General features: G+C 32.2%; 1 protein-coding gene across 4 annotated transcripts in view; it reads right to left on the bottom strand.

Annotated features, from left to right (window-relative positions):
• Positions 1-1,311: 1,311 nt before the first annotated feature.
• The window catches only part of LOC105308400 (exportin-1), a 35,831-nt gene continuing 24,526 nt past the window's right edge, over positions 1,312-12,616 (bottom strand). For 3 of the 4 annotated variants that reach the window (XM_023525566.1, XM_023525567.1, XM_023525568.1), the window contains 16 exons: positions 12,048-12,176; positions 11,222-11,380; positions 10,135-10,332; positions 9,506-9,644; positions 9,176-9,357; positions 8,941-9,097; positions 8,679-8,842; positions 8,273-8,407; positions 7,739-7,922; positions 7,317-7,423; positions 5,466-5,660; positions 4,571-4,739; positions 3,740-3,874; positions 3,498-3,657; positions 3,319-3,415; positions 1,408-2,351 (listed from right to left, as the gene is read on the bottom strand). In XM_023525566.1, the coding sequence (XP_023381334.1) occupies positions 2,205-2,351; positions 3,319-3,415; positions 3,498-3,657; positions 3,740-3,874; positions 4,571-4,739; positions 5,466-5,660; positions 7,317-7,423; positions 7,739-7,922; positions 8,273-8,407; positions 8,679-8,842; positions 8,941-9,097; positions 9,176-9,357; positions 9,506-9,644; positions 10,135-10,332; positions 11,222-11,380; positions 12,048-12,176 (2,457 nt within the window). In that variant the 3' untranslated portion in view covers positions 1,408-2,204. Of the gene's footprint in view, positions 2,352-3,318; positions 3,416-3,497; positions 3,658-3,739; positions 3,875-4,570; positions 4,740-5,465; positions 5,661-7,316; positions 7,424-7,738; positions 7,923-8,272; positions 8,408-8,678; positions 8,843-8,940; positions 9,098-9,175; positions 9,358-9,505; positions 9,645-10,134; positions 10,333-11,221; positions 11,381-12,047; positions 12,177-12,616 lie in introns of all 4 variants that reach the window. The other variant, XM_011384356.2, reaches the window with a different exon arrangement.

Genomic DNA, 12,616 nt, shown 5'->3' with positions numbered 1-12,616 from the left:
GTGTGCTTTGCTGTCAAATAACCTTGTAGCTGATTCATATTAACTTTCAAGTAAACAAGAAACTGTCTATCCTAGATTGTTGCTAACACTATTGTTTTCTGTAGTTTTAGTGAAATCTTTTTGTTCAACACTCCCACAAAATAATCTTCACGCAAAGGATTCAACTACGGACTAGAGTATACTGCTGATGAAATCTATTTTAAATACAAAAAACTTAAAACTCATGTTTCTGGTTCAATTTATAAATTTTCCTTGAATGCATCAAGTTTATACATTTTAAACAAATGAAGCTTTTTGCTTACAGCTATAATTACCCTTATTAACTTAAAGGTATAAATTTACTTTTGGCAGTGGTTGAATCCCCAGTTGCCAATCATTTCTAATTCAAAGTGGACTATCTTGGTTCCCAAGCTAAAGCTTGGTTTCTTGGAACATCCAGAACATATCAAGAGTCCAGTGTGGCTGTAGGAAGATAAGAAAATTATACATGACCATTGTTGTAAATGGTGATATTATAAACTAACGATATGGACTTTATATAGCTAATTAGAGCACATGATCTGGACATAAACTCTAAGAAAACCTTGTAAAACATATTTTTAGGCAAACATCAATTAACTAAGACTGAATCAAAGATTCTAAAGGTAAAGCTTAAACAGTCTTCCAATACCCAATACTCTAAATTCTTACCATTTGCTATCCTATGTATTCTACTGAAATGATGGCAGGTTTGCCACAGAATGATTTAGTGTAGCAATTATACAAAATTGTTTATTCTCCACGAATTCAGGGTACTTTCAAATGCTTAGGCTTTAATCTAGTTGATAGCACATTAGTTTATCCTAAGGATAAACTAATAAACAGGTTCGCCCAAACTGATTTCCTTTTTCTCTTGCCTTAGTTCTAAAAACCCCTTTTCATGTTTTATAGGCCCTCTATACACATTTTCCCCCTTGCTCTGATTATTAAAATAAGACAACTCCTAAGGGCTACAGTTTACAAGAACATAGTATCTGCAGTAGCTTCTTGTACCTGGGTTCTAAGACTCATCTTTGTAACACTTGGGCTCCTAAACAGAGGAGACAAGATACTCTTTAATCACAAATAAAGGTAAATTGTGTTAAACAAGAAATGTTTCTTGGGAACAGAAAGTATCTAAAGAAAACATTCATTTTATACAAACTGCCTTTACTCCCAATAACTTCACAATTATTATTTGTAAGTCAACAAGTGTCAAACATCATCTTAAAATGTTACTTAACACAACCACTTTCATTAATATAGTAATAATTTCGAGCCAATAAAGGGAAAATAAATGTAAACCAAGTTTATTTTGCCTTTTAAGTAGTGTATTTAAAGCACTACAGCTTGGTAAACAATGTAAATTAGTATAAGTCATCTCAAAAGCCAGTTTTGTTTTGTTTTTTAATGAGTTGTTAAAAAGATGCAGCCTACTCTAACAGGATAAATATTTTTAACCATTTCACTTCGAGTTAATGAAGGCTCACAAATGAGCAACACTCCTCATTGAGGAAAACAAAAAGCTGTTGTCGACAAGCGACAGCACACACACACAAAAACAAAAAGAACTGTGTAAAAATAACTAACTGTTCCCATATTTTTTGAAGTTGCTTTACAATGGGATGATATGCACATGATCTTGCTGCAAACTTGCCATACAGACTTGTAATACATGTAGTCTAGACAAACGATTCAGTCCAAGAGGTGCTAACTTCAGACAATGCAGCACTATAATCCTTTCAACAATGCAATTTGTTTTACTCATTATCTTTTCTTCTAGGCTGAAATGCAGGCTAGAAAGAAAATGCTCCCTAATTAAAAATTGGTATTGTTTACAGGAAAAATTGTATAATTTTGCATTAGAATTTACAAGTATATGTTCAAATCGAATTCGCCTCTTCCCGCAATCCCAGCCACAAAATGGGCATGAAGTAGAATTTTTAAAAATGCCTTAATTTTCAACTTCATGCAAACTAAATAAAGATGACCAAAACAAAAGCTTAAACAGTTGGAAGGTATTTCACAGAAAATTTCTTATACAAAAAACACATAAGAAAAAGGGCCACTAGGTGACATTTTAATTTACAAATTGGCATCATTTTGGTCGACAAATATCCAGATGCTGTTTTCTTCTGCTAATAAGAGTTGCAGAGGAAAAAAAAAAACCAGTATGACTTTTGATTTTAATCACACATTTCTTCTGGAATTTCATGTGGATTAAGGATGCCAGGGACAGACATTTGAAGTTTATGTTTTTCTTCCTGAGCCTGTCGAAGGGCTGTTTCTCTTTCTTCCAAAAACAGATCAGATGTATCTTCACCTGCAAACTCCTGTGAAACAGACAGTTGAAAGGTCAACATAATGTTTTTGATTTTGAAAAAATGACTAGCCTTTTGGGGGAAAACGTGCAGATAAGCAAATTCATGTTTACACAAGGGATATAATTTTTCTCAATTGGTTGGATTTAAATTATCGTACATTGATACAATTCTATGTGGCTGAATTAAAAACCAACAGCGTGTATATGTGTGGGTGGGTAGAGCTGTTACAAAAGAGGCATAGTATGATATTCTATATAATCTACTACTAGGTAAAGCAAAGATATCAAAGCTGTTTCTCCCAAGACTTATGATCAAGTTAGCTATATTATCATTGTCTCCATAGCTATATTTCAGGTAATTTGCATTATCCCTTTACTTTGAATTCAATTTTTTACACTTAGCTAATATATTTAAAACTACTTGTATTTTGGAGAGAAAAAAACACTGAATGTCGTATGTGACCAATTCTTAAATAGTAATGAATGAGATAATTCATTACCACTTACGGGTTTTATGAAACTTTTGAATTTTTAAAAAATGAGGTAAGAAAAATCTCTCTTTCCCAGTTTGATGGAGCACTGTATAAAAGCAGAAATATGCTGATATTTGCTAATTGTCATGGTTGCCCCTAAAATGAATTCCTTACTAACAAAATAGGTATTAATCCCAAAGGGAGCTACCAATGTGCTTTCTTCTCTCTCACTGCACTCTTTAAACAATACCTATGGGAGTCAATCCCAATACTGCAAGAGGCATTTAAATTATATAAAATGAATTATGTTAATAACAAAGTTGACAAAAACATTTCAAGCCTATCCTCTTCCTGACCTTGATTTAATCTTTAATTCTGTAACCAGTCTCACTAGTAAGATTGTACATTATTTTTAAAGCCCAAGGATTTAAAAATACAATTCCACGATGCAACACTTAAATCACATATAATCAATATTTTTGCAACTACAAATAAAATGCATACCTTTATTTGTACTAGGAAATCCCGAAGGTGTTCCTTGAAAGCAGGAATATCTTGATTTAAGCTGAAAAGCCCTGTCACAAAGAGCTTTACTTGAGCGCTATAAATCAGAACATAATAATTAATCACCACCTATTTTTAAGCAGAAAAATTTACATTTATTAAAAAGTATACATATTTACTCTTGTAGATGAGGGAATGCAGACTTAAGAAGATTAGCCACGTATTCCTGAATAAACATTTGGTTGTTAACTGGATTCCCAGGATTTAACGGTGTACTTATTTTTCCTTCTTCGACCAAATTAAACATATATGCAAGTATTGACGCATGCATTGTTAAACCTGTTGATAAAAATAACATTATTAACTGTAAGATGTAATAACTACTGGAACATTTAACATTTTTATAGATTTAAATTCTTACCAGCAGTATGTGAGGTGTCTGTCACAACAGAGAAGATATGCTGAAGAATATCACAAAAATAAGTTTGATAAAAGCTCTGAGCTGCAGCTTCTTCTTGTGCAACATTTTGTAAGAGTGTAAAAAGTATCTGTAAGCCTAAAATACAGAGAACATGAAAAAATTACAGACTGATAACATTCACGATAGTATTTCAGCTATTCAACTACTGATTCAAAACTCAGTCTCCCTGTTTTCCTCTTTGCCTAAATTATCCTGAATCAGCAATGGAGTTCCACTAGAATCAATGCCTGCTTACAGACTATAATATAAATGATAACCCTTACTACATTTCCACTGTTTCAAAGACGGGTTTATTCTCTCAACCTTCACTCCGAAAACAGCACAACTAAGTAGACATTTCTATTACATAAACCAATAACTATTTAAAAACACAACAAATCAAAAATCCTCCAGCTAAAAATGTTTAGTTTTATCCTCAGTGGAGCCTTAGTGCCACAGAGGAAAAGCATATGGAGAAAACACTGGTGAAAACATGGATTCCCATCCTTGTTTTGAATTTTATGCCTATCTTGAATTTTATGCCTATCTCCTTATCTTGAATTTTATGCCTATCTTCCTATAACTCAATCCTGCCTATGAACTATGTCTAAAACAGATGATAAAACTGTTTTTGGACTTTGGACTTAAGACATATCTATGCAATTGATGCGTTCAAAATAAAACTATGACAAGTGTTATTTACCTAACTTTTCAACAACTATACATTTATTTGTGTCTATACAGTTTGTTGATTAGTAGGAAAATAAAAGAATATTATTTCTATGCATTTACCTGTATCTGCAACATTCCTCATAGTATGTTTGAAAGCCCAAATAATAGAATCCAAAACAAGTTTAAACTGTGCAGGTGGGATAGCCAGGAATGCTGGGAAACAGTGAGAATTGACAGCCTGAAGTAGTAAGAAAAAGTTCGTTCTGTGTTCAGGATATTCTTCAAAGTCCTAAAAATAAATGGTGGGAACAAAATAAAGTTTAAGTGCCTTAATTATATTTTAAATGAGAGAAAAAGCAAGCCCCAATTCAGTATAAATGTTTGCAGTTGTTAGTGGCACCCATTAGATGTAGACTGCTAAAAGGCAAACCCAAAGACAAGGTAATTCACCTCTCATGGAAGATGGAATAACCACTTATTAAATAAATAAATTGCCAAAATGAGGGAACACAAGGTCACATTACAAATGAACTCATGCACAAAAATGCTCAAAAAGAACACATTTTCTAGTAACTGACGCTATTACCACCACTTTAGTGACTGAAACCATAATACAGATTAAAATTTGTTAGCTGTGTAAATTTATATACTTACACTGGCATTTGTCTTGGTTAATGTACTTCCCTATTTTTTATAAGCATGTACTATACTTATATAAATAAAAATGTAAACCTACCTTTTAAACAAATACAACTGAACTCTTAATGCCTAAAATGCAGCAAGTTTTCAATAAATGCAAGCTGCTATTTGAATGTTACAATCTATCAAACTTACTTTTTGCTTTTAAGATATTTTTGTAGTAAATTAAAAAAACTAGTTCCCTGATTTAGAGTTCAAAATATTTAACTCTAGAACCTAAAAATTAAGCTACACTCACAGATACCATTTATGCTTTCAAGTGTTCTAAAGACATGTGCAGAATTTCCATTTTATAACTGAAATGAAAATCACATGCCTTATTTATCATATTCAATGTGCATTCAAAAACAGCATCAAATATTTGAGGTATTTCAGCTGTTATATGTCCTCCCAACTTATTGACGATGATAGCCATAGTACTAAGCACTTCTGGTTCTCTAGCAGCTGGGACATTTCTCTGATAATCAATGAGAACTGCATCCAACAGAGGAGGAACAAAATTTTCAGCTACCTGTTAAAGAAAGAAAAAAAAAAAAACTTTTAAGTTTCAATCTAGGCACTTGGTCACTATTATAAAAAGGTAGGTCACTGCTGTCTCTAAGATTTAGGTTGATTGTCTGCTGAAAACTGGAAAATCTTATGCATTGAGACTAGGTTTTTTGTACACTAAAACATTTTACCAGAAGAAACCAAGAAATCAACAGCAGGCTGGTAAAGACCAAGAAATAGTGTACTTCAAATCCATAATTACTAAGGAAACTGAGGCCCCAAACCAAGTGATTGCTGTAAGTTACTGTTGCAAGATCAGGATTCTAGGGATATTATATATGCAGGATGAGTAACCTAAAAGGAAAAATAGTCTTCCTAACCAAGATTTTATCAGTTTCTTCAATGAGTATCTATAAAAACCCTGGGTACTCAAATCTAATCAAAAGCAGACACCCACTCACAATTTATTTTAATAAACAGAAATAACAACCGCTTAAAAGAAACTGAATTGCACCAAAGAAACTGCGGGTTTCCAAACTCTCAATCGTCATATTAAGGTATAATGTCTTGCTTTTAATAGGTTCTCTCTATTAAGACCTGTACAATAAATACATCAAATGTAGATTACTAGTGTTAATAGTGTCTTACTTCACAAAAAAGGTCTAATAAGATTTGAAGGATAAAGCACGGAATTATTTTCCCAATTACTCATTTGGTGTCTCAAACTAGAACTGGTTCTCATTTCTACTCTTAACACTGACTGAAATAATTCTTTCCCAACAAACTGGATCAGGTGTGTTGTTGAATATTTTTGAACACACTGCCCCAAACCTCAACATAAACCTTAGCTGTAAAATATGATATTCTGTTATATCATCACCACTGATGCTCCTGATTTGACCAAGCTATTGTAAATTATGAACTTCACAATTCCTTCAATTTATCCCTTTTACTTTCTAAATTTAATACAGTTCTGACCTCATACTACACGTGTTCAAATCTTTCAATATTTAAATCTATACCTTGAGAATTCCATTATTGTTTTCTGAATAAATTTCCTGAAAAACATTTCCTTATCAATAAGAACTATTGAAATTTCAAAATCATCCAGTAGCACACTTGTCAACTACACAGCAGTGTTAACAGGACAGAACTTTTTGTAGTGTTCCAAGGACCAAGAGCATGAAAAGGGTAATAATAATAATTCACATTTTTCCCAGTTGAGGCATATAGAGCTGGTTTAGTTTCTGAAAACCATTTCCTTTCTGGAAATGATTTAAGACTAAGAGGAATAAGCAAGTAAAAGACTTTTCAAATCTTCAAGTGAGAAAGCACTTACTTTCACTGAAGAGGCAAACTAATGTCGGCTTTGTAAACTGCTCTGAAAATCATGAACACAAAAAATTCATCTCAACTCTTATCTAGCCATAAAAATAAAAAGACAGCTTCTCAGTTATCTTGTTACATATCACCACTACCTTCAATTAACAGCAATTTCTTTAGAAGATGGTTTATATAACCACATTTTAAAGTACTCAAGGACTCTGATAAATAGAATGCTATAAAATAAACCAACGTAGACATCTAAATTACCTTTAAATTAGCCAAGTGCACACAGAAATAAAGCATATTTCAGAGACTGCAGTTTCAACTTAAACAAAAAGCACATCTCACTTACCATCTGTGGATCATTGGACCGGCTCACCCAACCAGATATTAACTTTAAAGTTTCCCTTTTCACTGTTCGCATACTTCTAATCAATGGCTGCTTTGTAACCATCTCACCTAAAAAATATAATTAAGTGGAATCCAACTTGACAATTAAAATTCTACATTGGTAATTACATGTGTTTCAGATACTGTTTTATTTACCGTTAAAAAACCTAGACATTTTTTAAAATCCTAAGACGAATTTATTGGGAAAATAAACTAAGACTAATTTTACAAGGAAAGGGGGCATGCAATTTGTTTAAAAAATTGTCGAGGGTTATCTGGAACATGAGAGGGGAGTTGATTTAAATCTGTGAGCAATACTGAATGCCTACCGTAAGGAATGTAGAACTGATATACAACATTCCAAGAGAATTCAAAATCACTTACCATTAGCTTGGATAGCTGCAGAAATATTTTCACTGAGGCACTTGTATACATTAAGCATATCTAAATAAATTCTCCCAAGTTGAATTACAAAGGGGTGTCCAACAGCTTTGCAGGCTCTCACATTTGTTTTTAATATGCTACCAAGCTGCTTGACTGTTTCAGGATCTTTAAGTATATCCACATTCTGTGAAGGACAAAAAAAGAAATCCAATTATCGTATGAATTATCCTTATAATCACTAAAGCAAAAAACACTACCCACCTTATTCCTAATTTATAATCACATTTATAATTCCAAATAGTACACACAAAATAAGTCTTCATTACCTATGCCTATAACTAAGAATAGAGTGAAAGTCACAATTTATCATCAAAACAGAATAAAAATTTACCATGTATTTTTTAATGTGCAAAAACACAGATAAAAATCCTTATAAATCAGGCAAATATGTCAGAGGTACTGAATTCTGGACTTTTGTAAATAACACAATTCTTAAAATCTACTAGAACTTTTACAAAAAGTACTTTAACTTACTTTGGTTGCCTGCTGGATTATGCTATCCCAAACTTGATTAGGGAGTAGCATATATTTTTCTATCAAATGTTCTTGTACTGTTTGGTCTGTTTGTGCACCAATCATGTATCCCACAGCTTCATAAAATGTATGGACCTATGTTAAAAGGAAGACATTTTATATTTACGAACCATGATAAGGAATGCCACACAAACAATTCACATCTGTAACTTAAACAAATTTTAAGTGTCAGATAGGAAAACAGCCTAACAAACTTCTAGTTAAATTTCTATCTCACTATGAAAACATAACCACAGAGATACTTGAACTGAATCCAGTAGCAGTGTTCTTTCAATTCCCATTAATGAATTCTGATGAAAACAGTAGCTACTTTCTAAGAAAAATATGCTAAGTGCTCCCACCATACCTGTTGAGGCTGAAGATCACAAATTATAGTGTTAATGTTGTTCAAAATCTCATCAATAAATGGCATTACTTCTCCAACCTGAACCTGAACAAAATGCCTGCGGCATTTCTGAGCTATTTTAATGAAAGTATCACAAGCCATGTCCTGGACTCCATCATGGGTCTCTAACAAAATAAAAACATTTATCAAAAAAGTTTGAAGAAAAATTGTTTTTGTTTAACAAAAATATCTAAATATAATATATTAAATAGAGAGGATTTACCATGCATGAATTCAAACAGCTTGTTAACCACAGTCTTCAAAAATTTCCAGTGAGCTCTTAAAAATCTTGGATATTGACCTACTATGTACATGATATTTGATGCAATGATAGCTTTATTATCTTTGCCTCTTTTCTGTTCACATAATCCTAATAGATCCTATGATACAAGAAAAATTTCAGTAATTTGTAATAAAACTTATATAATGGTTCCAGTTCATACAAATCACTTGCATACCTTTATAACAGTAACAAGAAATCGTTTTTCATCCTCTTCATGCATTGCTCCACTAATGGAGCCAATTGCCCAACACAATGTATTTAAATTTTTCCATGACCATTCTGTACCATTCACTTGATTGTGAAGCTTCTCAGTCATTATTCTTTCTGTATCTACATAATCCAGATGAGTAAGATAAACTACAAACGAAGGAAAAAAGTTTCAGATATTTCAAATGCAAAACTTAGCTATTAACAGATTTAGAAACTAAGTATACCACATTTCCTAAAATATTTCTACCCCAGAACAAAAATTATAAAATAAAAATTATAGTATTTATTAACTTACCTAATGTTTCTCTCATATTCTTATACAAATTTATGGAATCTGTATCCTTCATGAATTCTCTTACAACTTCTCCCTGATCATTTTCTACAACCAATACTTCCTCTGGTTTAGCCATACGACTAACCATCAATAAACGGACCTATTCAACAATAAAGAAAAATCTGTTAGATCTTTGAAATAAGCCACATCAAACACAGCAATAAAAAATTAAAATATACGCACTTCACACCAACATAACAATACTATTCTCATATAAAAGAATAAACATTATGAAAATGTTATTCTACAAGCAATGATTCTGAAACTTTATGATGAATAAAAATCAACTGTTAAATTTCCAATATCCTCTCCAGAAACTGACTGATATGGGGTGGCCTCTTAAATCTGCATTTTTCTAACAAACTCATAGGTGGTACTGCTTCTAAAAGGACCACACTTTTACGAACCATAGCTCGTATATGATCTCTTTCATGTTCTGGTTTTCAACATGCATGAAGAAGTTGTTGGACTCTTTTTGCAGCATATTTATTTGGAAAGATTAGCCAAAAATAAAAGCTAGTACTTGCATTTAGTCCTCAAAAATCACAGCAATAACAGGAAAAGCATTCAACCACCCACTTTACTGTTACCTTGGATAAAACGGGCAAATACAGTTGTCTCCTGGGAGGAACATCAAAATGTTGACTTCCAGATAGTAATGGAGAGGCAGATGTAGAGAATGGACTCTCTCTATAGAGTTCAGCTGCCAAATGATTCCAGTACTCGAGACAAATCTTAAAGATTTCTGTTTCCTCCACTTCTGATACCAACAACATATAATGAAGGGCCTACAATGAAAAGCAAAACTATTAAAATAATCCTTAGATATTATTAACCAAACTGCTTTCCACTCATTACATTAGAAATAAAAATCCATGTTGTATTTTACACAACTCTGAGGATTTACTATTCAGAAAAAGACTAGAAATTCTCTAGAAGCAAATTCTGCTTTCTTTTGACATGTCCTACAACAACACTTCAAAAACCTTACGCAATCGTTGGTACCAACAATGAAAAGGTGGAAATGATCAAAATGTCCACCAAATGATGAACACACAAAATTAAAATATGCCTACAATGAAATATCATTCAGCCATAAAAGAGGACGAAGTACTGGTATATGCTGTAACACAGATGAACCTTGAAAACATGGTAAATGAAAGAAGCCAATTATAAAAGACCAGATATTATGATTCCATTTACATGAATGGCTCAGAATAGGTAATTTCAGAGACAAAGGGAGGGGGATGGGGAGGAGAAAAATGAGAGTGACTGTATTAATGGGTACATCATCGCTTGTAGGTGATGAAAATGTTTTAGAACAGATAGATGACGGCTGATAACAGTGAATTGTATACTTTAAAAGAGATGGTTTTGTTATGTTACTTATACAGCTCAATTTTTAAATAAGGTTGTTTCTAAGATGTAGACTTTTCATCTTAGAAATGACATGGATACCTTTTAGAAGTTTAATTTTGATCATAAATTAATGTTATTACATAGAACACAAAATCTGTAAACTCTGCTTAACCAGAATTTGGAACTGACAACATACATTTATAATGGAGAGCAGTAATAGGTAAGAATACATGTTGAAAGGTACATACATTTTAGAGCAAAGACACTTATTATTTTGCACAGAAGAATTTCAAAAGCCAAACGCTCCACAAAGCCTACCTCCATGAGTGTTTCCCTGAGATTTAGTCTTTTTTCTATAAGCTGACCATGTTCCTTAAGAAACGTGCAGAGAAACAAACTGAGATTTTGAATAAAGTTCTGTTCATCATCTTTTCCATTTGAATATGCAAGTCGAATATTGGTATTTAAAGGAAGCATCTGAAAGTTTAAATGTGGGCTGTTAGTCTGCATTTTAAAACCAATAACAAAGAACACTATAACTAGCATTAAGATTCCACTGCCATTTTACTATTAAAAAGAAAAAAAAAAAAAGTTAAACAGCTTCTTCTTCATTAGAATTCTCGTTATACCCACGCTTCTGTATTTGTGTGTCCTAGAGCTTTTGATGTTTCTTTTCCCCTTTAATGTTGAAAGTACTAAAATTTCCTCAAAGACTATCCTTTGAATTTTCCCCTGTATCAAATGTTTCTCTCCTTGATATTATTAAAAACGTAAAAATATTTAATTCAGATTATATATACAACATGTAGCATTATGATTAACCGTCTAAGTAATTTCATATATACCTAATCAAACTAGGACTGGACAATGCTTCGGTTCCGAGACATAAGGTCAGAAGCAGAGCTGATTGATATTAAATCCCAGATTTCCAAGCTTCTAAATTCTGTGGAAATGAATTACCATATTTTATATCGAGGATTTTTTTTAAATGTTCATAAAAATTTCTAGTTTACTCTTAATTTTATATAATAAACACACAATCACATTACAACTGGTCTATTATGGTAAGTTGTGCCGAAATGGTTCAACTCCAACCCAACTTTTTCTAAGACACTAAAAGATAGTTTTTAAGCATATTTATTACCTGTTTTAGTTGCATCATTGTCAGTGTGAATAGTGTTACAAATTGTTCTTCATACTGGCTTACACTCACACCAGCAATCTCAGTGAGGCACTTCAGAGAGACATTTCGAAACATTGGAACATTCAAGAACTATTTTAATTAAAAAAAAAAAAAAAAGCAGCATAAAATTAAACGGCCTGAGACACTTTACTTAAAGTTAGTATTAGGAACAAAGAGTTTAATATCAGAAAGAGAAAAAAATGTTATAAATTGTCTATCAATAAAATGATGGCTCCAGTATTATAAATTCACATGTTAAAACACAATATTGCTTTATCAAGCCCTGAACTACAAAGCTCCAAATGTAAATTATAATTGCCTGCTTTTACAGAGCCACAATTAAGTACATAATTTATTTATTATAACAGCCAAGAAAACATCTGGAAAAATAATACAACCAACTGATGGTTATCTCTGGATAAACAATTATTAGACCTTATATAGGTGTTATATGCTACTGCTTTTAAATTATCAGAAAAAAACCCCCACATTTTCCATTTTGTAGAAACATTCTTTTATTTAACTCATTG

Source organism: Pteropus vampyrus, unplaced genomic scaffold (genome assembly GCF_000151845.1).
Source record: "Pteropus vampyrus isolate Shadow unplaced genomic scaffold, Pvam_2.0 Scaffold571, whole genome shotgun sequence".
Taxonomy (NCBI): domain Eukaryota; kingdom Metazoa; phylum Chordata; class Mammalia; order Chiroptera; family Pteropodidae; genus Pteropus; species Pteropus vampyrus.
Note: the sequence above shows the minus strand (reverse complement) of the source record. Positions and strands in the feature narration are given on the sequence as shown.